We start from the raw sequence: 24,484 nt of genomic DNA on the forward strand, positions 1-24,484 counted from the left end.
GACTCCATAGACATCATTGCTTGCTTGATTGACAAACATAATCGAGAGACCCAAAGGATATATATATATAATAAGATTTTCAATTCGAATATAGAAATTAGAATACACAAAAAACTCTTCTTAGGCTTTTTTCTTTATATAAAAGTACCAGCACCAATAACTGAGTTTCATTCAAGAGAAGGATCATAAATTCATAATGACTACTATCATTAAAAAGGACATGCCAAATCTAAATCTCATTTAGGGTTGTTGTTGAAGAGACTTCTTGAGATGTAGGGCTTCTTTGAGCTTACGACCAAGAGCAAACGCCAATGGTGGAGGAACTGCATTCCCAATCTGCCTATGCTTGTGTGCAATGTTCCCTGAGAACTCATAGCTATCCGGAAACCCCTGCAGTTTTCATACACAACCATATTTCACCATATTGATAAAGCTAATAATACTAACTCTGTTTCCCGTAAAAAATGCTGAACATCATATCCGAAAAAATCATTTCATATGGCAAGCACTTTGCATTCTCTAAGAATGAAAGTTACCTGATGCTAGAGGACTAACTAGGAACATAGAATTTTTCTTACCTGAGATCGAGCGCATTCACGGACTGTGAGGATTCTGTCCTGCTCAGGATGGAAGCACATTCCCACCTTGCCCATCGGCTGAGGATCGGTAATCGACGTTGGAAAATTGCCTTGCCAGTCTAGTCTCCCGTAGAGTCCCTTCCACTGGTTGTGGCGATTAGCTGTGTTTGGCAGACACCAGGGAATCATCTCTACCACCTGCCCAGTTGATAAGTGCACCTGTAATTGTAAAAACAAAGCAATTTGGTTGATCTATAGTTTTGAAAGCAATTCTTTTAGTTTCCAGTAGTCTAACTGACAAAGGAATTCCCGTACTAGGATGTATAGGACTGACCTTTTCGTTTGGAAGGTCACGCCAATCAGCACCTGGCTTCTTTGGAATTTTCTTACATCGAATGAGGTTTAATTCATTCAACTCCTTGCAGATATGATCAGTGAGAGCAATCGTGTTCCCTCTTATCTCCTTTTGGAACCACGAGACTGCTTCAGCTTTATACTGCAAGACACAAGAATTCCCCAGACAAAAAAATTCAAATGGGTTCACGTCGTTGTGTTTAACAGATATGTATGTACAGATACTTTCTCCTGATGTGTTGTCATACCTCTTTATTTGTCCTGGATTCTCCGTTTTCTACTGGTGGAAGATCACCAATTGTGTCTCTCACGGTGATTGGGCGGAAAGGTGCACCAACTGCAGTACTACGAACAGCAGCATAATCTTTGGATAAAGAGATTTTCAAACTCGGACCACCAAAGACATGCATCGGTTCAGGCCATTCTGGGAGAACTTCTTCTGGCGCAGCTGCCCAGATGAAAGCTCTTTTACGAGATTGGGATACTCCATATGCACCTGCTTCCAGGATTCCAAATCTCACCTGGACAACATCATATTAAACAGGTCAAATTAAATATCACACTATTTTGCAAACCATTGCCCACATAGCATACTAACACCTACTAAAGAGCAATCAATTTTATAGCGTTAAGATTTTACCTGGTAACCCATTTCGAGAAGGGAAGCCAAAGTAAGCTGAAATGTCTGCCCTTTATTGAATGACACAAAGTTCCTCACGTTTTCCAGAAGAAAATACCTTGGCCGGAAATAATCAGCAAATGACAAGAATGCTAATATCATTTCACATTGAACTTTACTCCAGGAGCTTTGGTTGAATCTGTTCATCCCAGAAAATCCCTGCCAAATTGCACAAGTTAAGCGCTTTTCACTTATTCAACAAAAATTTTACACAAGTATTGCAACAATCTGAAATATATACCTGACACGGAGGTCCTCCGTTGATGAAGTCCACTTGACCAGGCACTGGCAGAGTACTCTTCTGGTCCTCATTAAGTTTAGCTGCGAGTTCATTTGCCTCCTTAGTAGAGACACAATCCTCTTGATCTCCAGCTTTCTCCATTATAGCCCTGCGAGTAATCCCAACAAACTGATCAAAATACAAGAAATAGCCACACGAACAAAGTAAGCATTTAACTTGTTGGCTATTTACCTAAGAATCACATTGCAGTTGTCAACAAAAACTGTTGACTCAGGATGGTTTTGTCTAAAAGCCTGCCCAGCTGGCTCTTCATACTCAATTGCCCACTTTGTATCAGATACACCTTGTACATATAGCATGAATATTAATATAACTTATTCAAGTATTTTGGAAGATTAAGAGTTGACTGGAGATAATACATACCAGCCTTTTCCAGTCCCTGGGACAGGCCACCACAACCAGCAAAAATATCTAGTGTAGCCAGACGCATCTCTTTAGGTGGCTCATCAGGCTTGACAATAACAGACTCAGTTTCACTCTCTACTCCCTTTCCCTTTTTCTTTCTTAGAAGTGTGTCGTCCTTAATAGTAGAGAACTTCAGCTTCATATTGGCGGGCAACTGTTACAATACAATTAAGAGAAACAGTTCAACATTGTATGGAAACAATAATCATAACAAACTAATTACAGAGACAATTTATTGACAGAAACTAAAGTGAATAGATATATACCTGCTTGAGAGAACCTTTGGAGGAATCAAAGAAAAGTTCGCAGAAGAAAATATGATCTGATATTGGATATTCACGGCGTAAGGGCATATCATTTTTCTTTCTTACTTCACATTTTCCCTCTATATCCTTTGGATGGAGAACATATGTTTCCTGGCTGTAGTACAACTTAAGAAATTGCAAAAAGAAAGAGGAAAATATTGTAAGATAAACTTGAGAAGAAACCTTCCCAATTAAAACATTACCAGATATAAGAAATAGTTCTTACTTCTTGGATGTCTGAAGCATAGGCCTTCTCTGCAGAAACATCCTCAGGCCTATAAAACCTTCTAACTTTAACATCAAAGGAACCCACATCAGCCACTCTAGATTCCTTTGGGACGATTTCCAACAATTGGCAAACAACATATGCTCTTAACCCAATGTTCCGCCCAGACTTAAAAACAGTTCTGCTATCATCTTTCAATTTTTCTATTGAGTCAGGGTTGACATAGACGAAATCCTCAGCAGAATACTCATTCCCATTGGAGAAAAAGCCTGTCTTTGAAACATTTAGTTTAATTGCAGACCTCTCCTTTACATCCTCCCTTATCTTACACGAATTGCAGAACCCAGAACCGCGACCAATATCACTTAGTGGAAGACTAAAGAATCCCCCTCTCTCAGGTGAGTACAAGCTTTTGCAGTAGTATTCTGTTGGCAAATCTTTTGCTTTTCTTTCTAATGCTCTTGCCCGGTCAAGCTTATCTGCAGCGATGTGCTCTTTCCTATACTGATGCCCCCACGGCCTTGATCGAATTTCAAAGCCGACTATTCCTTTTATGTCCTTAAGCTGTAAAGTCGTGCATTCCTTAGTCAGAAATAGTTCCCTCTCGTTGGATGCATTCCCCAGAACAGTCTTAGATCCTCTTTGTAAGAACCTACCATGTAACATTTTGCAGTGATCTGTACTTTCGAACATGTACTCCACAAAATAGATGGCCGGAAGTTCACCTGAATCATCAACTTCCAAGGTGACCGCACTACCTACAACCACTGTTTCTCCTCCAACAAGGGCTTGTCGATAGAGAGGCTCACCAGCAGATGTTTTTCCTAGACTCTCGCCATCCCATCGTATTTCCCTTTTTCCAGAACTGGCTCGAATTTTCTTAGGAGTAAGAGGCTTTTGAACTTCAGCAGGTTTTGCTACAGTGTCCTCCGTAACATCTTCATTTTCACATTCCTCTTCAACCTCTTCCTCCCCAATTTCGCCTTCGTCTTCCACCTCTACCTCCTCATTTGCTGCACCAATCGCCTGCAATGAATCCTCCGGAGAGTAATTAGAGTAAAACTCTCCCCAAATTCTGCTGACCAGGCGTGTCGTTGTTGCTTGCATAGATTTCCTCTTGGATACCACAGGTCCCATGTGTGCCCTTGGATTCAGATTCTCTCTCTTCTGCAAAATTTTCTTCGTTTTGATGATCCATTTTGAGTGGTGCCTATCCTTCAATTTATTTGCAAGACCAACAACAAATGCACACCTTTTCATATCCTTGTTGGGAAATACTGCAAAAAGCTGTATGATAATTTGTCCATGGACAATCAAATATCTCTCAACAGCCACGAGATCAGAAGAAATGTAAGCTTTATCATTCATCGGAAACCCAGACAGTCTCTTTGTGACATCTGCAAATGAAAGCTTAGCAAACCTATTTTCATGGCCGAGCAATGTAATAATGTGTATCCCAACCGTTGCTGTTTTCAGAACAGGTTTATACCAAAGGGCATACTGCTGTGACGGCTTTCCAAGACGATACCTGCATATACCTTATAGATCAGCAACAGAAGAAAAAAAAAAAACAACGCAGAAACATGGAGCACAAAATAGTAGTATAGTAAGATTACCAGGCCATATCTGTTCGTATAGAAATGGATATATATCCGTCCGGCCCATACTCAATCATCCATCCCTTGATTTGACTGAGAAATATGCTCATCCCATCAGGATCGTGTGACTGGGAACCACTGTCGGGATCGTCTGGAGGAAACCATAATCCCATATCGTCAGTCACCACGCCTGACCCAAAAATGGTGACATCAATATCATCACATTCTTCCATCGGAAGAAGCTCAAGAGATATCATCCGTAAATCAGAGTCGTAAAGAGCCCAGTTGTGGAGCATCCTCTGAGGCAGGTCACTAACGTGAAGCTCATAAAAAGCATCATAAAGCAGAAGCTCATCTGTTTCTTCTTCGGTGGTCTTATAGTACGACGGGAGAGGATAATCATTGGCAATCTCATCTTCATTGACCTTAATGTAGAACATATTTGAAGCAGAAGCTGAGCTGCTGTTTTTTCTGGGCCGCCGCTGCATAGATTTCCTATACTCTTCATCTTGTAATAGTTTAGCATATCTTCTGTCCTCATCAGCACCATCAACCAGTTGCTTCGATGACAAGCCATTGGTCTCCGAAACTTCAGAAACTCCATCAATCCTCAGAACCCCATTAGATGGGTTTCCTTCCATCTGGAAAGCCTTGTCAACTATACTACTCTCATCTCTGAGAGCTACAAGAACAGGAATCTCAGCATAGCTTGTTTCATGTTTCTTGGCAGTCTCATCCAAACCAGCGAGTTGGTTATATATAAACTCTCCCTGAGATATAACAAAGTCATGGATTGCCCCACCACTAGAAAAGTACTTGCTTCCAATCATTGACCTAGTAACCGCAGCAAGCAACTCATCCAGACTCGTATCAGGATCCCCACCGGAAGACTTGGACAGTTTCTTATACACAGCAACAGAAGCACGCGCTTTCTCAAAGAAATAATCATAAACCTTCTTGTAACTAGCAGCAGGTTTACGACAATCGTAATCCGCCAACTCCGTTGAGATCCAAATCACAGGGGAACCATCTTCATAACCAGAGATACTCCAATTCTCAACCCGTCCAAAAGATGGACACATCACACCCTTCTCTTTCTCCTTGTCGAGACATACATCCGAAGGTAAGATAGCACCAGAAACGAATATGTCAGTAATCTCCAACATCTCCACAGGCTGTGAGGCTCCATCTGAATCAAACAAAACGAAATCATTCAGCCTCCTGGTTGGACGAGGTTCGATGTCACCACCCTCCAGAGTCGTTAACATTAACGCGACAAGCTCCTGGTCCACAGTCTGCTGCTTCTTTACTTCAACAGTAGCAGATTTCTCATCGAGTCGTACAGATTTCTCCTTGAAATTCGTAGGCGCTGCAGCACGCCTCGGTCTCCTCGTCCTCGAGACATCCTCTACCTTGCTAATCTCTGGAAGTGCTCTCTTCTTTCCCTTCTTCATAGCCTTAGCCCCATTTTCCACCATTTTCGAAAACCCTAATTTCAAACCAAAATCATCATTATAACGCAATTGGACTACAAATCACACACGAATCTACGTAATCAAAGCGTTTACTACATCGCATTGCTAAAACGACGCTATAAAAAAAAACCCAGCTGAAAAGTTTCCGAATCTAGGGTTTTAACAATCACTATAGTTCGAAATCTACACAAATCTCAGAAAATCGACATGATAAACTTACGTTAAGAAGCGAAATCAGCCGGAGAAACGCGAAAATCAGCCGGAGAGTCGCCAAACCCTAGTCGGTCTGAGAGAGAGAGAGAGAGAGAGCGAGAGGTTGAAGAAAGCACTGATTTGGTTTTTGAGAGGAAGAGAGAGAGTAAATAAAGAAAGGGAGAGAGAGAGAGACTATCGAAACGACGCGCGGCAATAAGCGGCGCTAAAACCTAAATTTTTTAAAATGAAACAAAATCGAAAAAGGCGCCTGAAAAATGATTATTAGCTTTTGGGAAATATTTCCATCATTTAATTCTAATTTTATAGATTTGTTTCTAGTCGGTTTGTATTTAGAGAATGTGCAATTGTGCATAAAGATCAACTGTCTGGTGATCTTTGTAAATGTAAAAATACAATTTTGTTGTTTAGTGATTTTTAGATTTTAAATACATGGTTCAAGAAATCAGAATTTAGTGATTAGCATATTTTATATGAATGCATATGTTGCATTTGTTTCTTTCTTCTTATGAACACAAGTTCCATATTTGGCTTTGTTTTTTTCAACCTGCTTACAATGCTAAAGAAATCAAATTGATGAATATCATAGCTTTGAAAAATAAATATGTGGACAATGACAAAGAAGATGTAAAATGACTTATATTTTGCGGTCTATAACCTATGCAAATTTTGGAAAAAGATTTATGGCACCTCAAGTAAAGTTATAGCCATGAAAAACATTTTCTAAAGATATGGTAATTGAAAGAGTTGTAGGGCATAGTCCGAATTAGTTGTCAATTTAATTTGTTAAATCATCATAATTTTTGTTCAACAAAGAATACAAAATCTAAAGTAGAGTAATTTTTTATATGAAATCAATAATCTCTACAAGAACTTCTACGAATCAACACAAACCTAACTCGAATCAAGTGAGGTAATAAAGTAAACAAAGTGAAAGCAAGAGACATTCATTAAATTGATATAAGATTGTGACTTTTCTTAGAGATTTAGAGTGTTTTCTTTGGGACAACATATTCATTTTTTTTCATAACAACTTATTTGATTGTTTATATAATCATCATAAGTTTTTCAATTATTTCATTATCAGATTTCTACAAAAAGAAAATCACCTTCTTTTCAAAAGTCTTTATACAGAATCACTCTCAATCTTATTTTAGTAGTGTAGGTCTTACCTATAGTTGCTAGAAAAGAAAAGAGGATGTGTCCCACGCTTAGTAAGTTTCTTCAATATGGTAATTGCCAACCAACCAGTGAAGCTTTGGTTTTTTAAACCATTTACCCCTTATATTAGTTGGTTGGAGTCTTCATTCAATTTGGGTCCTTTATCATTCGCATGCATGTAGACATGAATGTCAACATTCACCTCTAAATTTGGTTGATTCTTATATTTTGTAAACCTCATCTCTCTACTACTCTTTTGCTCTCTATTACTAATATAAGAAATTATTTTTTTAAAAAAAACTCAAAAGGGTAAAACAGTAAAAACGTGAACGGCAGAGTCAAAAAAGGAATGAAAAGAGGAAAAACGTGAACGGCAGGATTCGAACCTGCGCGGGCAAAGGCCACATGATTTCTAGTCATGCCCGATAACCACTCCGGCACGTCCACCTTTGGTTAATATGTTTGATTTATCAAACTCTATACACTCTGATATGAATTCCGGCTATCGAATAAACGTTGACACTCTGGGATTTGATGATTCTCGCTCGCTCTCGCAATCAGACTATCGAAAAGAGAGAAGAAGAAGCAAAAGCACGCCGCGTTAAGGTTCCTCTCTTTCTGCTCATCAAGTTTATAGTCGTCTTCTCCTCCTTCGTGACCTGTATGTTCATTGAGATGTGTAGATTTAGCTCTCGAGGGTTTTAATTCGCCATATGTCTGTTCCAATGCAATGCCTCTATTCGTCTTTTGTTTGTATGAATTCCAATTTTCTCAATTCGATTTCACATCGAATTTGAGTATATAGTGCCTACTAAGTTCTGTGATTCTTCGCTATTTGATATTGTAAACCAAAACCCTTGTCCCACTCTTTCAAATTGGGGACTCCTTTTGTTGGCTCTGTGATCCCAAACCAATTATTTTTGTAGAAACTACATTCAGGAACTATTGTTTCCTTGGATTTAATGATGAAATTGAAAAGGTTGTACCGTTCGTTTGTATAAAGTTTGGTTATTCTAGGGATGCTTTATATTTTTAGCCATTCTTTTGCAGATTTGAAACGTTTCGTCTCTGGTTTTGGTGTTGTCCAATATCAATATCTGCCTGAGGGTTTCAAGTATATAGTGCCTTGAGTTCAAGATAGTATTTACTTATACAAACCATAGAGAAGAAGGCTGTCTTGTTTTGTCTTTGTCTTGCGTATTCTCTCTAGTGTGAAGGAGAGAAGATGTCCCAGAAGCGAAATCTTCCTTCTTGGATGAGTTCAAGTGATCCTGAGACTAGTCCAGGTAAGTCTCATAGTAAGAAACCCAAGGATGAAGATGATAAGCTTATCAAAGAGCAGACCAGTAGAAATGCCTCTTCCAACAATTCGCAACACGGCAAAAGTTCAAATACTACGGAATTCTCTAAACTTATGGTCTGTGTGACTCATTAGTATTGTTGTTGAAACTACATAACTTTTAGCTGTTATATGCTTTTGTCATTTGAGCTAAAGATGAAAACTGTGCAGGATGGAGTTGTTTTTGTGCTGTCGGGCTTTGTTAACCCTGAGAGGAGCACACTTAGATCACAGGCTTTGGCAATGGGAGCCACATATCAACCTGACTGGAACTCTGACTCTACCTTGTTGATTTGTGCTTTTCCTAACACTCCCAAGTTCCGTCAAGTCGAAACTAACTGTGGAACAATAGTCTCCAAGGTTACTTCTTTGACTTTCACAATTTTGTGCCTAGTTGAATTTCTCCTTTTCTTTATTTCTTATGTTTTAGCCGTCTTCAGGAATGGATAACCGAGAGTTATACGCAGAAGAAGTTGGTGGGTATTGAGCAATACCTTATGCATGCTGGAAAACCATGGAGGAAAAGTAGTGTTCCTCAAGATGCTATCCGAGGTATCAGAAATATATTGGAAAGGCTTTTTAGATGTAATCTTTGATAACCATTTACTGTCTCCAGAGGTTCATATTATATATATCACCTTGTTTTAAAAGTTGATGTGTATGACTAAATGATGAATAAGAGATTAGCTTTTCTTATTACCCTGGTTCATTTGGATGTTCAAGTTGACTTTGTGAAGCTTAATTGATTGTATTCCAGAAAAGAGCGAACAAATTTCTAAAAAACCAGAGAAGCAAGAAGAGAAAAAACGAGAAACAATGGGAACACCATCTACCTCATCCAAGGTATGTCTAATCTTCACCCGTTAGACCCTAAGGGGATTTTGGTTAACCAAAAGAAACTTCAGTTTGCTCCAGTCATGATGTTTTGACTGTTTTGTTCTGTATCTTTGCAGAATAGATCAGCTTGCAATCTTGTGAAAGAGCCATTTTCTGCTACGGAGGTGAAGAAATGGGCCAGGGATGACCTAACTCAAACCATCTCATGGTTAGAAAGTCAGGAGGAGAAAGTAAGGGGCATTATTCATGATCTTCCAAAGCACATGTCTTTTATTGTTTGTTTTTTTTTGGTTTCTGTTAGGCTAAAACCTTTGTAACAGCCAGAACCAGGCGAAATCAAGCGAATAGCTGCTGAAGGAGTCTTAACCTGTTTACAAGACGCCATAGATTCTCTTGAACAGAAGCAGGTTGATCTCTCTGAACAGTACTAGCTTTAAAAAATGTTCTTCCTCTTTGCATTTGTTAAACTATCAGTTTCTTTGAGAAGATTGTTGTTCAAAGCGTCTAAATTTATCCTCGAATGTTCTTAATTTTAGGACATTGGATCAGTTACAGAGCTATGGAGCTTTGTCCCTCGTGTAGTGAAGGAGCTTGGAAAGATCGATTCGTCTTCTAAAAAAGAAAACTCCACAGCTTCAAAGGAAGAACTTTGCAAAAAAGCAAAGTCCTGGAAAAAGATGTACGAGGCTGAGCTAGTAAAACCGGGAGAAGATGAATCATCAGGAACAAAAAGCAGAGAGACCTCTCGGGTTGCTGCTACTGGCTATGACAGCGACGAGACTGTTGAAATGACTGAAGAGGAGATCGAACTTGCTTATAGGAACGTTTCTTTAGAGTCTCATTAGTTCAGACTTGTTTCATTTTTTTGCATATGAAAGCACGAGACGTCTGGTTTATTCAGTTTGTTCGGTTCGAGTAGAATGTAACTGATAGAAACTTATCCGGTCTGCGTGGTTAATGCTGGTTTGGATTCGGTTTAATTGGTTGCAGTTAAGTGGGTTTAAATTTGATTTTACACTATTTATCGTCGATGATGATATATGAATTGATCGGTTAAATAAAATTTTGATTTATTTGGTCAATTAGGCTGAGTCTGAGATGTCTCCAATTATCAACCGGTTTGGTTCTATGTAAAATCGGACACGAATTTAAACCGGAAATATGTAACCGATATGGTTAGGATAGATGAAAAGGATTGAAGAAAAGACCCTAATTTGTTATACCTTATTGGGTTTTTCGTCTAGAGAGAGTTTGTGCCTTCTTTGTTTCGCAGTAGGGTTGAAGCGGATAGTACGCCACCTCTCTCTCTCTCTCTCTCTCTCTGCCTATCAAAGTCGCGAAGAAGAACATCTTCTTTCTACTTCTTCTTCGTCTCGAGCTTCTCCCAGTAGCGCAACATAATGGGGGCTTCGCTTCCTACCAAAGAGGCCAACCTATTCAAGCTCATCGTCGTATGTTCCGATTCCCGCTGTTTATCTCTCAGTTTTTATTTTGTTTACCTTGTCTTAAAAACATGCGATTGTGATTCTTCTAGTCAGCACAAATTAGATTACGATGAGTTTTATCTGCTCTGTTAAACCCTAAAATTTATAGTTAACCGTCAATGTGTTGGGTCAATTCAATAGTTGACATGTGTGAAGTAAACTGGGTTCCTTAAATTCGTCTAATGTTAATTTGATGTACTTCTTAGCTTCAATTACTTTGACTACTGTTAGACCCTAGTGACCTTGATTGCTTCTGGGCTTCTTTAGTCGCCTAGGATCTTTGACACATGCTGATATTGAGACCTGGTCGAGTTTTAAGCTCACAGATTCTTAATTTACTTTGTGGAACATGAAATCCCAGCTTTAAGAATACATATATTGTTTCACACTTGCTCGGAAAACTAGTTAATTATATAACTCAATCTCGGATATCTTTAGCTTAGGGTTTTGGTTTTTACTAGTATATTGTTCAACCTGCTTCTGAATAGTTTACATTTTTTTTTTAATGTATTTTCCTAAGGTGTTTTAGTAAATATATAATTATTCTGATTTCTGAGTGATCTCATAATGCAGAAATCATATGAGACTAAGCAGTACAAGAAAGGACTGAAGGCAGCTGATGCCATATTAAAAAAGTTTCCTGATCATGGAGGTGACTTGTATTCTATCAAAATTCTTAAACTCTCCTTCTATCTTTTGTGGTTTAGTGTTATTATCTCATTGTCCTAAAATGAAACGACTTGTTGGTCTAGTCTCTAATTTATGAATTTGTTCCTTAATAAAGCAAATAAATTAATTTCTTAGTATTAGGCAGTAGTGTATGATCATGTAATGATGAAACGGAAATTCTGGTATTGTTTATTTCTTTAGTTGAGGTCTGTTCTGCTTTGTGTTTAACACAGTTTTTGCTTCTGCTGAATGGTTCTGTTTTTACTGCATTATTTTTCAACCCTTTAATTGTTCTTTTCCTTCTTTTAAGACTTGTCGCTTTTAATTTCTATGAATTCCAGAGACCTTATCGATGAAAGGACTGACTCTAAACTGTATGGACCGCAAAACTGAAGCATATGAGCTTGTTCGGCTTGGAGTGAAGGTTCGAATATGCTCTACAATAATCACAACCTCATTCCTTAGTTTCCAAACATGGTATGCTCTTTCAGGGTAACATAAGATTTTTATACTTTCTTTTTCACGCAGAATGATATCAAAAGTCATGTTTGCTGGCACGTGCTTGGTCTTCTTTACCGGTCAGACAGAGAGTATAGAGAGGCCATCAAATGCTATCGAAATGCTCTTCGAATAGATCCTGATAACCTTGAAATACTCAGAGACCTCTCACTCTTACAGGTAATTATGGGGAAGAAATCGATTTAGATGAATTTATTAGGTGTACAAATTTTTCTCAAAGCTGATGGCAATTCTTATTTTCTTACTGTTACTTTGTGTAAGCTTGTTCCTTGATTAATCGCTGTTGATGCTTTAACAGTTTATCATATTGTTTCTTTTCTTATTTCTAGGCACAAATGCGTGACTTATCCGGTTTTGTTGAGACCAGGCAACAGCTTTTGACTTTAAAGCCTAATCACCGAATGAACTGGATCGGCTTTGCAGTCTCCCAGCATTTAAACGCAAAGTATGGTCCTTGACCCCTTAAATCTAAATATGTTGCTTCACTTTACTCAATTAAATGGAATGCTAGTTTTCCTTCTTTGAACTATTTGCTAGCTGGTTAATGTGCTGGTATATCCATACGATTTGCAATTGTAGTCTTGAACACTTAAGGAGCAAGTGGCGTATGCCTTTGTTGGCACGAATCGTACATCAGTTTTAGGAAATAATATACCAATAAACATTCAGTAGAATTCTGTGAGCTTTATTCTTTTGACTCGTAAAAGCTTCCCATATATATCAACCTACCCTCTTAACTTGTTTTATCTTTTCTGAAACCAGTGCTTCGAAAGCTGTTGAAATTTTGGAAGCGTATGAAGGTACCTTAGAGGATGATTATCCTCCTGAGAACGAGCTAATCGAACATACTGAAATGATTCTTTACAAGGTATCAAGCAGAAATTTTTACAAGTATCATACCTTGATTGTAGTCTTTCTAGTTTTTATTCCCTGAAAAATCATGCTTACCGTAAACTGGTTTCATACATTTATCTCTGAATGAAAATACCAAAAGTTCAAGTTGGTTGATAAAAGTATGACTGCTTGAATCATACATGTATTCCTTTGTGACAAAAGCCTACCTCTCACAAGAAGTGTTTAATATGAACCTTGCAACGTCTTTCCAAGCCACCTGCAATGGTGGTGCTCTGTTCACTCTTTCTCCTGACACTTCTCTGTCTGAGCAACCTACATTTGGCAGTAGCACAGTTTTGATATCTGTAGCTGCAGGAAATCACAGCTGGATTTTTCTTTCCTTCCAGGTTTCCTTGCTTGAGGAGAGTGGTTCTTTTGACAAAGCTCTTGAGGAGTTGCGCAAAAAACAGCCGAAAATAGTAAGTTCATCAAACTTATAGTGCAATATATTTGGATTCATAGGATACACACATAGTAAATTTAACATTTCTCGTTTGGTTGTTTCCAGGTTGATAAATTGTCTTACAAAGAACAAGAGGTATCTCTTTTGTCAAAGCTTGGTCATCTAGAAGAAGCCACTAAACTCTACAGGGTTTTGCTTTCCATGAACCCTGACAATTACAGGTTTTTTACGTTGCACTTCAAGTCATTCTAGAACGATTAGCTGTATATTTTTCGTTTTTCTCTATTGTCACATCTATTTGCTCTGCTTCATTAATTTTAGCATACAATTGACTGTCCTTACCTTTGACATTCTCAAAGGCTTCTATATATTTTTGGGCACTGTCAATTTTTCTAAACAAATAAAGTGCATTCCTCATTTTTTCAGATATTATGAAGGCCTCCAAAAATGCCTTGGATTATATTCAGAATGTGGTCAATATTCTTCCGACCAGATTGAGAAGTTAAATGCCTTGTACCAGTCTCTAAGTGAGCAGTACACTAGGTCATCCGCTGTTAAGGTGAGATAAGGCATATGAGTGCCTGTTGGTCATACATATTCTAAAATTCTTCTACCTCATAGGGAACTTACTGGCTAGCCAGTTTACACTCGTCCGATAAGTTTTGGCCGCTGATACGTGAAATTCGAGAAGTGGGGATAAGTTATTTACTTATTTTCTATTTCCTCATTTCAGAGGATACCATTGGATTTTCTGCAAGATGAAAACTTTAAGGAGGCTGTAGCAAACTACATTAAACCTCTATTGACAAAGGTATCTTTTCGTGCCCTTGAGTCTCTTTGTTTTGACATTTCTCTAATAAACAGGTTTTTATATGTCTTGATACTTGTCTCAGGGTGTTCCTTCATTATTTTCTGATCTGTCTTCTCTGTATGATCACCCTCGCAAGGTTAGTTGCACTGCTTTGTCCTGGAGCATGCTGTCTCCAATTTCATTGATCTGGCTTCACCATACGTTTCTATATATGTTCTAATACTTATTTTGTTATCCAGCCTGATATATTGGAGCAATTAGTTGTTGAGATGGAACATTCGATTAGGACTACCGGAAGTTACCCTGGAAGGTATACAACTGAATTCATTACTGAAGTAGTCACTGAATTTTCATCATCTAATATATTTATTATATACAAAAGCAACTGAAATGTTATTAAAGTTAGTGATGATCAGTCCATTCTTTTGTTTAATTCTTAATTGATGCAGTGATGTGAAAGAGCCTCCTTCCACACTATTGTGGACATTGTTTTTCTTGGCTCAGGTTCACTGTTGCTACTACTGTCTTAATTCTCTTATTAATTCTCTTAATAAATTAACAATTTTACGTTTGATGTTTTGTGTGTGTTTATTGTAATACATTTTCTTCTTTTCAAAATTCAGCATTATGACAAGCGTAGTCAATATGATGTTGCGATCTGTAAAATTGACGAAGCCATTGCTCATACGCCGACAGTTATTGATCTGTACTCCGTTAAGGTATCCCTGTTTATCATGGCCAAAAATCCTTTCATAAGTTTTTAATCCATCAGTTTGTAGTATGTCACTATCGCTGCTTGCACTATGTATAGAGACACATTTTCAAAACTTATTTGACTGGGTGGTTGGGTTTTTATTTCTTTAGTTATTGCGATCGGGTTATCAGAATTTGTCTGATGTCTGCACACTGTGTATCAGGTTATCTTTTTGTATGAGGATGTTCTTGTTTCTTCTTAACGCTTGTACTTGTTTCTCTCAACAGAGCCGAATAATGAAGCATGCAGGAGATTTGACTGCCGCTGCTGCACTTGCCGATGAAGCTAGAGGCATGGACCTAGCAGATCGCTATATAAACAGTGAATGCGTTAAGCGTATGTTGCAAGCTGATCAGGTTTTACATCTCGGTTTTGTATTATATTGTTATGGTTATGTCTTTTGTCGTTAAGCCTCAATTCTAATTCTCCATTCTGTGAACTTTCCTGTTGAAGGTGCCTTTGGCTGAGAAAACTGCTGTTTTATTTACAAAAGAGGGGGATCAGCTCAACAATCTTCATGACATGCAGTGCATGTGGTATGGCTCTATAGAACCCTGAGTATTTTTGCATATGTATAATTGACCAGTCATAAATCTTCCTAGTGGCTGTCTTTTTATCTTATTTTGTTAAAGGTATGATCTTGCATCTGGGGATAGTTACTTCCGCCAGGGTGATCTTGGACGTGCTCTCAAGAAGTTTTTGGCTGTGGAGAAGCACTATGCTGACATTTCTGAAGATCAATTTGATTTCCACTCATATTGCTTAAGAAAAATGACGTTGCGTTCATATGTTGACATGCTTAAATTCCAAGACCGATTACACTCATTCCCATATTTCCACAAAGCAGCAATCAGAGCAATCAGGTGAACTATTTGTTGCATAAATGTAATCTAGCGACAGTATCTACTGTGTGGATGCATGAATAGGTTCCATTTAACTGTAGTTTCATTTACCTCTCGGCCTGATGTTCAGGTGCTACCTGAAATTGCATGACTCTCCCAAGTCAACTGCTGAAGAAGATGAAATGTCAAAGTTGGCTCCTGCTCAAAAGAAGAAAATCAAGAAGCAGAAAAAGGCAGAAGCCCGAGCTAAGAAAGTAGGTGTTTTTCAGTGTTTTGAAGAGTGAATTGACACTAAGATGGCTTAAGAGTGTTCTTCTTCGTTTCAGGAAGCTGAGAGTAAGAGTGAAGAATCAACTGCCGGTGGTGCCTCTAAGTCTGGCAAGCGAAATGTGAAACCTGTAGATCCAGATCCTCATGGGCAGAAGTTAATTCAGGTTGTTGTTTGCTTTATTTGTATGATATCTTAATCGTCACCGCAACTGTATCATGAATCTTTACTTTAATATGGCTAACTAAAGAACTTAATCTTTACAGGTTGAAGAGCCAATGGCAGAGGCTTCAAAGTACTTGAGACTACTCCAGACTCATTCACCTAATTCGTTGGAGACGCATCTACTTTCCTTTGAGGTCAATATGAGAAAACAGAAGATTATACGTGCATTCCAGGTAACTGATTAACTGATTTAGTTCCTTATTCAAGCTATCATGTTTCTTCCGTTTTTCTTTTGGTGCAAAGGATCTATCATGTTTTTTATAGTATACTTTTTCCAAGTATTCTAACGGCTTTCCTCTCATTTTTTCATTCTTCAGGCGGTCAAGCAATTGCTTATATTGGATGCGGAGAACCCTGATTCACATCGTTCCTTGGTATGAAATCTGTGCAACATGTGATGTTTTAAGGAGTAGTTTAGTAATTTAAAGGACAGAAGGGATTATAATGTTTGCCCTTCAAGAGTTATATGTTTGTGGCTTATACTTTTGAATTTTGATGACAGGTTAAATTCTTTCTCAAGACAGGATCGGCAAGTGCTCCAACGACTGCAGCTGAGAAACTTCGTTGGAGTTTCCTAGAGGCGGAGCGGCCATCAATCAGGTGACTACTTGAACTATTATCCAATCTGACTGTTACTTTTGTATTTCACATGTGTGATAAATTATCTATTCGTTTGCATTCTAGTCAATTGCAGAATAAATCACTAATGGAGGCAAACAAAGAGTTTCTTGGTAGACACGAAGGTGCAAATCAAATTGATTACATTTACTCTCATGGAGAGATTACACTGTCTGATATCTAAGATGGTAACATTTGCATTTAACTACGCAGATTCTTTGGTGCACAGAGCTGCATACGCAGAAATGCTGTACCTTTTAGATCCAAGCAAGAAAACCGAGGCTATCAAAATAATTGAAGACTCAACCAATAAAGTGGTTCAAACGTAATGCTCCATCAAACACATATACCTTATGATTCCTTGATCTCTGTTTTTTTGGTATGTTTAACATCGGTTGTCCATGTTCAGAAATGGAGCTCCAGGACCAGCAAGAGAATGGAAACTCAAAGACTGTATAGCCATTCATAAGCTCCTAGACACAGTTCTCCTCGACTCGGAAGCTGCCGCCAGTAAGCATTAAACATCTTTACTGTACTCTCTGCACCAATATTGCTTATCTGCGAGTGCATTTTGATTTATTGCGTCTGGTTGGTTTTATGAACACATCAGCACACTTTCATGATAGTAAAGTCCTTAGGGTATAGAAGTATTAAGTTGCTTTGAAGTGATAAGCCGGGTGTTGGGTACAATTTTCAGGATGGAAATCACGCTGCGCCGAGTATTTTCCCTGTTCCACTCACTTTGAAGGCAAGCGGAGCTCAGTGATGCCTGATTCAGTGTACAACTCATCTCGTAAGAGCAATGAGAATGGTGACATGCCAAACCATCCAATGGGTCAGACTGAGTTGAGCGACGGACAACTCTCATTGAAGAATCTCTCAATCTCAACCTGAAGGACCTCTTAGTTATCAAATAAGAAGCAAAAGCAACCCAGGAGATAATTTACAAAAGATGGAATGAGATCCATTATTTCAGACCCGAATCAAACTTGAGATTTAGTGAATCTTTCGCAGAGGTGTGGAGTTTGTAACATGCCAAATGTGTATAATTGTTTTCCTATACAAGGCTGGGTTTCAATGTTTGAAGAACAAATGCCACAAAGAGAGTCTTGTCTTCTTTTTTCGTTTTCTTTCCCTCTCGACACTTCCTTTAAGAGGATGCTTCTAGCTTTTTTAATGTTGTACCCTTTTAACTTCTTTTTTTTTTGTTCGGTTTCTCCACATTATTTATTTTCCCCACTACAATATCTGTTTAAGCTTCTTGACATATCTGAAAATTTTTGATTTGATGAGCGTGGTGTTACATTTTTTTTGCTGGTGTTACTTTTTTCTTATCTACGTTCTTGCATTAACACATTATTTGAAATTTTATTGATTTGGAAAGTTACATCTCATCAACAAACAAAATGAATAAACAGCAACTCAACTATACAAGTTTTTAAGTCTATACACATCGAAGACGACGGGTCCAAATCCAATCTGCACTCTCTCTTTGCCTCAGCTTTTGTCTATGAGGAAGCACTGCTGCTTTCTCCGACCTCATTTTTACAGAGAGGGCAAGTCGCATTGATTTTAAGCCATTTATCTACACAATCTACATGGAAGACATGTGAGCATGGCAGCTCTCTTACTTCTTCGTCATCTCCATATCTAGTCAAGCAGATGCAACAGCTCTGCAAAACCAAATGCAGACAATAGTTAATAGTTGAACATAGGGCTAACTAGGCACATTGTACTCCTATTTACAATTGACTTAAACTACTACTAAGTCAAATGTGACCACAGCCGACACTAAAGAGATCTGAGTGGTAATTACTTACGGCATCCTCCCCTGATATAAGACGTTTCTTTTGGGATCCCAACAGAAGAAACCCACCTTCACCTTCCTCTGAAAATTCCAAATCATTTCTACTTTTTGATTTGAACCTGTAGACAGGCAGTGTGTTGATGGCCTCTGCAGTGGCTCCTCTAGTTTGTGAGAAGTTCTCTCGAAATCCGAGAACAGAGATTAAGCAAGGCAAACAACAGCATATGGTTGCACATAGTATGAATGGCATTGCATATCCAATGCAACTAAAAGTAAGGAACGCTATACATAACCTGCAGGGCCCAACCAAACAAAAAAACATGAGTGCTAAGAGTTCAATCGGAGACATACGAGAGGATGAAGTGGAGAGGGAGTGTACCTGTACAGTTTAGGAGAATCAGAAGGAGATGAGTGACCTCCAAATATCCATACATTCCCCACAACAAACCACACCGCAAAGAAACAATCAATGGCCATCTTGAAGTGGTCCACCAGACCGTTGAGTCTGCAAGTCACAAACACTTATCAATTTCGATTTCTTAGCTAACCAAACCAATCAAAATAAAATAAAAAAAGCTATGCGTACCTTGTTCTTAAGCTTTCCCTAACTTGATTGTTTCTAGGAGCTGCACTCAACTCGGTGCCGTTTTCTTCATCTGCTGCTTGAGCAACTGAGACGGCAGTATAAGGTGTGGACTCTGAAGGGTTATTATTATTGCCTTGAGAAGAGGTAGTAGCACGTTGTGAAGAATCTTGCCCTGTACTTCGGTTATAAGTGCGAAAACGCCAATAGAGAATAGGGAGAGTGGCAATACAGCCAGAAGTATATCCAACGACCCAAGTAAACAACGGCGCTTCTGGATGTTCATCTTTAGCGAGAACCATAACAACTATGGCAGCAACAATTTGAGCCACAGTGACAACTAACTCAACAGAGATCCAAAGGCCAGAATTCAAAGGACTCCTAGGGCGAGCATTGGCATCATCTCCTCTCCTAGAAGAAGTTGTTGTTGATCTCTGCTGAGGAGGAGTCAACGGAGATGGATGGGGCAAGTGTCGTGTACCACCATTTGATGATGATGATGATGATGATGTTGTCTCTTGTTCAACAAGGTGAGGAGTTAAGTCATCGATGGAAGATCTTGATGAAGAGTCAATGCTAGTGATATCAACGATGTGATCAGGGTTATTGAGGTCCATTAACAAAGGATCTTGATCAGTTTGGGATGTAGTTGGTCGTCCAGTTGAAGAAACATCCATCTAAATCCAAGTCGAAAACTGAAAACTAACAAATTCTCAGCAAAATATATATCTCCAAAGCATTACTGTTCGTTCGTTCGTTCACGAAAGCCCAATGTAAAGTCGTAACAAGAGGCAGAAGAAGAAATGGTAAAACGGTTCACCTGGTTACAGCACAGAGAAGAAGACCATGAGGAGAAAGCAAATAGCTTTTAGGATCATCAGAGGAAACCCTAACTCAATAACAAAAAACAAAGAAAATCCAACTTGGAGTAAGACCCACCAAACAATTTTGACTCTTTCAAATCCATAAAATTCTGATCTTGATTAAAAACCCCAAAACCAAAGAAGAAGAAAAATAAAAAAGCAAACTTTGCATAAAATTAGGGTCCTGAAACACAAATCCGGACTTGGCAAAAGAATCGAAAATATGATGAAGAAGAAGAGTCGAAGATAAAGAATGAATTGGTGAAGCTGCGGTCTTTCAATGATTACCAAAAGGTCCAAAATTGAAAAAGCTGCGGTTGTTGAATTCTTCTTACTAGTAGTTGTAGCTTGTGCTCTTCTTCTTCTTCATTCCTGAGCCTAAAGACAAAATTATGAATCGGCAGCTGATATTATTTCAGCTTTTGCTTTGGCAGTAATTTGGGAGAAGATAGATAGAGTGTGATTTTTGTTGTTTTACTAATAAGTAATAACACTCTCTCTCTCTCTCTCTCTCTCTCTCTCTCTCTCTCTCTCTCTCTCTCTCTCTCTCTCTCTCTCTCTCATGAGATTACTTGACTAGATTTCGTTATTGCAATATTCTAAACCGTTGGATCTTCTCTGATCCGACGGTCATATCTTACTCCTTGTTTAGAAGGTGAGTTCTTCACTTAATTACCTCATTTAGCTAATTCTCCTTCCTGACAAAATACAAAAACTGGAAAAAGAGATAAGAAAAAAAAAGGGTAAGCTGCTAATAAATTGAACGAGTGAAGTCCATATAGAGCCCAGCCCATATGATGTTTTCTTGACCCATCACAAGAAATCTGGCTTTGTTTGGGCTTAACTCTTACTAGTAGTTTTTTTTTTTTTGTTAATCTATCTACAGGATATGGATTTTAAGTAGTTTCGCAATTCTTCTATGTGTCACCAGACTCACCACTAATCCACTATCATGTCATGTTATTGTTAAACTATCCACAAGGTCACAAGGTAAACTACATAACATGTACGCATTTGATTCATTTTTAAAAAAAAGGAAAAAAAAAAAAAAGAAGAGAGCAAATGTCCTTTTAAACATCAAAATCGAAAGAGAAAAGTCTAAATAAATCTCTATTATTAACACTCGTCCAATAAAAAATTAGTCTCACAATGCCTCAAATTCATCATTTATTATGTTCTCACAGGAGTTCCAAGTTCTGTAAGTTTGTTAGAACTGTTTCATTCCATGCGCTGCATCGCATCATATATAAATGAAACGAAACAAAACAAAACGAAAGAACGGCTGACCGGAATTACCGGTCACGGATTTGTCAATGTAAACCGGTAAATTCGCCACGTGTCGCCAATAGGACCCATTTGGGCTTCCTTATTTGTGGTCTTAAGAATTTAGTGTCACAGACAGAGCCATCTTTGTTTTTTTTTTAATGTTTCACAATGAAGAAACAGAGTCACGTGATTCCCCTGCTACTCGTAATTAATTATGTTCCGCTCTTTTCTTTTTGTCTCAAAACGTTTTTCTCCTTTTTCTATGATTCGTGTCTTTTATTCACTGTTATGATATCACCTATACTACTTTAATTTGAAATAAGAATTGAAATTAAATTGGCTTGTTATTGTTATATACGCACAGTTTCAAAGATAACTTATATCGGATATGAAAGAAACTGTTAACTTAATACAGTAGTTTTAAAAACTTTTCTCACTAAAATACAGATAATTATCTTCTTCTTCCTCTTAATTTGTCACAGAGCATGAATTTTTTTGGTTGAGAAATGATTTTCATCATTGGTTTATGTTCATCATTTTATTATTTCCTTTCCAACACTGATGTAGCAGTTTCAACATCTAATTATTTAATAAATTTTTTTTTTCATACGCATATATAAATTGGGATCTTAAAATAGGAGTCCATGCAAGGTTATAATTAGAACACGATAATGATAATATAACAATTAGCGTATATGTTGCTTCCAGATCTTTATCATTCTATCATTATGAAATATATATAGGAAATAAAGTTAAAACAGAATTTAAGCTATCCCATCTCATACACAAGTAATATCATATTTCGAGAATCTTCTTTTGTTTGGATCCAATAAAATACGGTTACTTAAAATAGTGTGTTGCTGTACGATGATGGATAATTTAGGAGTGCACTATTTTGACATTGATAGTACATATATATATGTGTGTGTGTATTTATTTATATAATGGTGAAATTTTAATCGAGAAATTAAATTGGAAAGTGACAAGAAAGTGTAGACAAAAAAATAACACTATTGAAGATCTCTCTAGATTCGAGAAGATATATCATACTGTACTATATGGAACTGAAATTGATGTCCGACAGACACATGCGCAATTTTTAATCCACTAATGACAGTTTAGGAGATGCATGCTAAGTTAAGTATAAATGAGCCCACACCACACGAAGCAGAAGCTAATCACCACCAACTAATTCACTTGCTTTCGTGGAGATATAAAAACCGCCAGTTACAGGAAACGTGTCCATTATAGGTAGGGTTCACTAGGTTTTTAGCTTACTAAGTATAGAGACTAGAGAGCGACTATAAAATCCAAAGTTGGAAACCTTTACAGTCTCATACACACTCAAGCCAAAATTTAGTGCCATATTGTCTCATCACTTTCCGCACTTTTATCCTTAAACTTTTATAAATAAATTAAGAAGATATATAGAGAGACGACAGTTAATGTCACCGGAAGAATACGTCAGGGTTAGGCCGGATTCCGGTGGTGATCTTGGAGGAACTGAGCTGACCCTAGCTTTGCCCGGCACTCCGACAAATACATCGGACGGTCCAAAAAAGCACGGACACAAACGTAAATTCCTCGAGACCGGTGATTTAAAACTCATGAAAGACGACCAAGAGAATAATAATAATATCGCAAGCATGATAACTAAGTACGGCGTACTATTTTTTAAAATTTTTTTTATCGTTGCATGTACATATATGTAACATGCATACATATAGAGATATGCATGTTAAATTGATCTTTGTTTAATCCTGGTTTTAGTGACCAGTTGGTGGGGTGGCCGCCGGTAGCGACGGCGAGGAAAACAGTGACGACGACGGTGAGGCGGAAATACGTGAAAGTGGCAGTGGACGGAGCGGCGTATCTCAGAAAAGTTGATCTTGAGATGTACGATTGCTACGGTCAGCTTTTCACCGCTCTAGAAAACATGTTTCAGGGGATAATAACAATATGTAAGTGATCGAGAGAGAGAGAGGGGTTAAAGAAAAATATACTTTGATTTTGATTTGTTTGGATGAACTGACGAAGTGGAGGGTATTATGGTAAATTGACTTTGAGAGTGGGTTTTTTGGACGGTGGTAGGTAAAGTGACGACGGAGTTGGAGAGGAAAGGCGAGTTTGTGGCTACTTACGAAGATAAGGACGGTGACTGGATGTTAGTCGGAGATGTGCCGTGGATGTGAGTTCCCCTAATTACACTTGTGTTGGCTTTTTAACACTTTCCCTTTTTTTCTCAACTTAATTACTGTATGTAATACTCTTACCTCTTTTTAACCAAAAAGTAACAAATTTATTACCCTTTTTTAAAAAAATATATATATTATTAGCACTATTTTTGGTGAATGAAACTTAAATTTCCTTGGGACTGATGATACTGTGCAGGATGTTTGTGGAATCGTGCAAACGGATGAGGTTGATGAAAAGATAGAGAAAACAGACGTACAACTCATTTTCCTCATATAGTAATTATTTTCTTGGGCGATTCGACAATCACGCGAAAGCTTTGCTGCATGCCTACATTATTTTCTTCTCTTCCTTCAAGCTAATCAACTAGGCTGTGAAGATGATACGATCCCAAACCAAGAGGTGAAAAAGTTGAGCAACACATACAATACGAATTACCAAGTTGGAGATGCACAGGAGATATATATGAACGAGACGCATAAATGGAAGATTTATTATATCTAAATAGTACTTTACTACATTTAGTTTTGGATTTACAGTTTCATGTTTGATTTGCTACAATGTTTGTTACAAATTAAGCTTTTATATTGAGGAAAAGTTTATTGCTGCATCTTAGAAATTTACTCTAAAACCAAATACTGTATTATATTGTCGTTCTGATGGAATTGAAACAACATCATCTTCTCGATTCATAATTATCTGAACTTGTTCTTTGCTCTCACAGTAAACGAAGATTAATTCAAACCCGATTAGAAAATTCACTTTAAGTCTCACGAAGACTGGATTTAGCATATCCACACTATAGTGAGACTAA

At 37.9% G+C, this 24,484-nt stretch overlaps 5 protein-coding genes and 1 non-coding gene across 13 annotated transcripts; 3 read left to right on the forward strand and 3 right to left on the reverse strand.

Moving 5' to 3' along the window:
* Positions 1–47: 47 nt before the first annotated feature.
* On the reverse strand, positions 48–6,573 carry LOC104714336 (DNA (cytosine-5)-methyltransferase 1-like). Its single transcript, XM_010431655.3, has 12 exons — positions 6,142–6,573; positions 4,465–5,935; positions 2,849–4,376; positions 2,584–2,748; positions 2,276–2,471; positions 2,084–2,195; positions 1,853–2,000; positions 1,573–1,770; positions 1,181–1,453; positions 913–1,074; positions 579–797; positions 48–390 (listed from the first exon to the last, which is right to left on the reverse strand). Exons 2-12 carry the CDS (start codon positions 5,922–5,924, stop codon positions 241–243), a joined length of 4,611 nt encoding a protein of 1,536 aa, XP_010429957.2. The 5' UTR covers positions 5,925–5,935; positions 6,142–6,573; the 3' UTR covers positions 48–240.
* A 1,087-nt stretch (positions 6,574–7,660) lies between these two features.
* Positions 7,661–7,742, reverse strand: TRNAS-AGA (transfer RNA serine (anticodon AGA)). The gene has a single exon. It is a non-coding gene; the product is annotated as a tRNA-Ser (tRNA).
* On the forward strand, positions 7,684–10,451 carry LOC104714337 (DNA-repair protein XRCC1). Of its 4 annotated transcripts, none has more exons than XM_010431656.3 (8): positions 7,684–7,901; positions 8,346–8,712; positions 8,806–8,994; positions 9,075–9,186; positions 9,392–9,477; positions 9,588–9,701; positions 9,792–9,878; positions 10,008–10,451. In XM_010431656.3, exons 2-8 carry the CDS (start codon positions 8,521–8,523, stop codon positions 10,314–10,316), a joined length of 1,089 nt encoding a protein of 362 aa, XP_010429958.2. In that variant the 5' UTR covers positions 7,684–7,901; positions 8,346–8,520; the 3' UTR covers positions 10,317–10,451. The 4 variants fall into 4 exon arrangements, 3 of the variants coding, with proteins under 3 accessions (XP_010429958.2, XP_087320684.1, XP_010429959.2); XM_087464558.1 differs by having other exon boundaries at positions 7,768–7,901; positions 9,593–9,701; XM_010431657.3 differs by having other exon boundaries at positions 7,811–7,956.
* Positions 10,452–10,649: 198 nt separating this feature from the next.
* LOC104714340 (N-terminal acetyltransferase A complex auxiliary subunit NAA15) lies at positions 10,650–18,268 on the forward strand. The gene is made up of 26 exons (XM_010431669.3): positions 10,650–10,922; positions 11,529–11,607; positions 11,966–12,048; positions 12,153–12,302; positions 12,473–12,588; positions 12,906–13,011; positions 13,385–13,456; positions 13,546–13,661; positions 13,867–13,999; positions 14,174–14,251; positions 14,334–14,387; positions 14,491–14,561; positions 14,701–14,755; positions 14,875–14,970; positions 15,233–15,361; positions 15,459–15,541; positions 15,638–15,868; positions 15,978–16,101; positions 16,174–16,281; positions 16,382–16,513; positions 16,658–16,714; positions 16,843–16,940; positions 17,025–17,083; positions 17,172–17,283; positions 17,368–17,468; positions 17,656–18,268. Exons 1-26 carry the CDS (start codon positions 10,872–10,874, stop codon positions 17,850–17,852), a joined length of 2,691 nt encoding a protein of 896 aa, XP_010429971.1. The 5' UTR covers positions 10,650–10,871; the 3' UTR covers positions 17,853–18,268.
* A 38-nt stretch (positions 18,269–18,306) lies between these two features.
* LOC104714338 (E3 ubiquitin-protein ligase At1g63170) lies at positions 18,307–20,850 on the reverse strand. Of its 5 annotated transcripts, none has more exons than XM_087464556.1 (6): positions 20,500–20,767; positions 20,169–20,237; positions 19,352–20,043; positions 19,145–19,270; positions 18,779–19,058; positions 18,307–18,631 (listed from the first exon to the last, which is right to left on the reverse strand). In XM_087464556.1, the coding sequence occupies exons 3-6, from the start codon at positions 20,023–20,025 to the stop codon at positions 18,467–18,469; spliced, it is 1,245 nt and encodes a 414-aa protein (XP_087320682.1). In that variant the 5' UTR covers positions 20,026–20,043; positions 20,169–20,237; positions 20,500–20,767; the 3' UTR covers positions 18,307–18,466. The 5 variants fall into 5 exon arrangements, with proteins under 5 accessions (XP_087320682.1, XP_087320683.1, XP_010429961.1 ...); XM_087464557.1 differs by having other exon boundaries at positions 20,547–20,765; XM_010431659.3 differs by lacking the exon at positions 20,169–20,237 and having other exon boundaries at positions 19,352–20,168; positions 20,500–20,850.
* A 1,807-nt stretch (positions 20,851–22,657) lies between these two features.
* On the forward strand, positions 22,658–24,368 carry LOC104714342 (auxin-responsive protein IAA15-like). The gene is made up of 4 exons (XM_010431670.3): positions 22,658–23,134; positions 23,248–23,438; positions 23,569–23,665; positions 23,869–24,368. The coding sequence occupies exons 1-4, from the start codon at positions 22,923–22,925 to the stop codon at positions 23,912–23,914; spliced, it is 546 nt and encodes a 181-aa protein (XP_010429972.1). The 5' UTR covers positions 22,658–22,922; the 3' UTR covers positions 23,915–24,368.
* Positions 24,369–24,484: the final 116 nt, after the last annotated feature.

Source organism: Camelina sativa, chromosome 9 (assembly GCF_030686135.1).
Source record: "Camelina sativa cultivar CO46 ecotype springtype chromosome 9, ASM3068613v1".
NCBI lineage: Eukaryota > Viridiplantae > Streptophyta > Magnoliopsida > Brassicales > Brassicaceae > Camelina > Camelina sativa.

What these genes read in the sequence shown, in the direction of transcription:
- LOC104714336 (XM_010431655.3), bottom strand. Translation starts at nt 5,924, where the DNA reads ATGGTGGAAAATGGGGCTAAGGCTATGAAGAAGGGAAAGAAGAGAGCA. An exon ending in AACTGCAATGTGATTCTTAG is followed by an intron (nt 2,001 to 2,083) that starts GTAAATAGCCAA and finishes GATTACTCGCAG; the next exon opens with GGCTATAATGGAGAAAGCTG. An exon ending in AATCCAGGACAAATAAAGAG is followed by an intron (nt 1,075 to 1,180) that starts GTATGACAACAC and finishes TGTGTCTTGCAG; the next exon opens with TATAAAGCTGAAGCAGTCTC.
- LOC104714340 (XM_010431669.3), top strand. Translation starts at nt 10,872, where the DNA reads ATGGGGGCTTCGCTTCCTACCAAAGAGGCCAACCTATTCAAGCTCATC. An exon ending in TTGATCTGTACTCCGTTAAG is followed by an intron (nt 14,971 to 15,232) that starts GTATCCCTGTTT and finishes TTCTCTCAACAG; the next exon opens with AGCCGAATAATGAAGCATGC. An exon ending in CTGATTCACATCGTTCCTTG is followed by an intron (nt 16,715 to 16,842) that starts GTATGAAATCTG and finishes TTTTGATGACAG; the next exon opens with GTTAAATTCTTTCTCAAGAC.
- LOC104714338 (XM_010431659.3), bottom strand. Translation starts at nt 20,025, where the DNA reads ATGGATGTTTCTTCAACTGGACGACCAACTACATCCCAAACTGATCAA. An exon ending in GATTCTCCTAAACTGTACAG is followed by an intron (nt 19,059 to 19,144) that starts GTACACTCCCTC and finishes TGGGCCCTGCAG; the next exon opens with GTTATGTATAGCGTTCCTTA. An exon ending in TTATATCAGGGGAGGATGCC is followed by an intron (nt 18,632 to 18,778) that starts GTAAGTAATTAC and finishes TTGGTTTTGCAG; the next exon opens with AGCTGTTGCATCTGCTTGAC.
- LOC104714342 (XM_010431670.3), top strand. Translation starts at nt 22,923, where the DNA reads ATGTCACCGGAAGAATACGTCAGGGTTAGGCCGGATTCCGGTGGTGAT. An exon ending in TCAGGGGATAATAACAATAT is followed by an intron (nt 23,439 to 23,568) that starts GTAAGTGATCGA and finishes GGACGGTGGTAG; the next exon opens with GTAAAGTGACGACGGAGTTG. An exon ending in GTCGGAGATGTGCCGTGGAT is followed by an intron (nt 23,666 to 23,868) that starts GTGAGTTCCCCT and finishes GATACTGTGCAG; the next exon opens with GATGTTTGTGGAATCGTGCA.
- LOC104714337 (XM_010431656.3), top strand. Translation starts at nt 8,521, where the DNA reads ATGTCCCAGAAGCGAAATCTTCCTTCTTGGATGAGTTCAAGTGATCCT. An exon ending in CGGAATTCTCTAAACTTATG is followed by an intron (nt 8,713 to 8,805) that starts GTCTGTGTGACT and finishes AAAACTGTGCAG; the next exon opens with GATGGAGTTGTTTTTGTGCT. An exon ending in GTGGAACAATAGTCTCCAAG is followed by an intron (nt 8,995 to 9,074) that starts GTTACTTCTTTG and finishes AGCCGTCTTCAG; the next exon opens with GAATGGATAACCGAGAGTTA.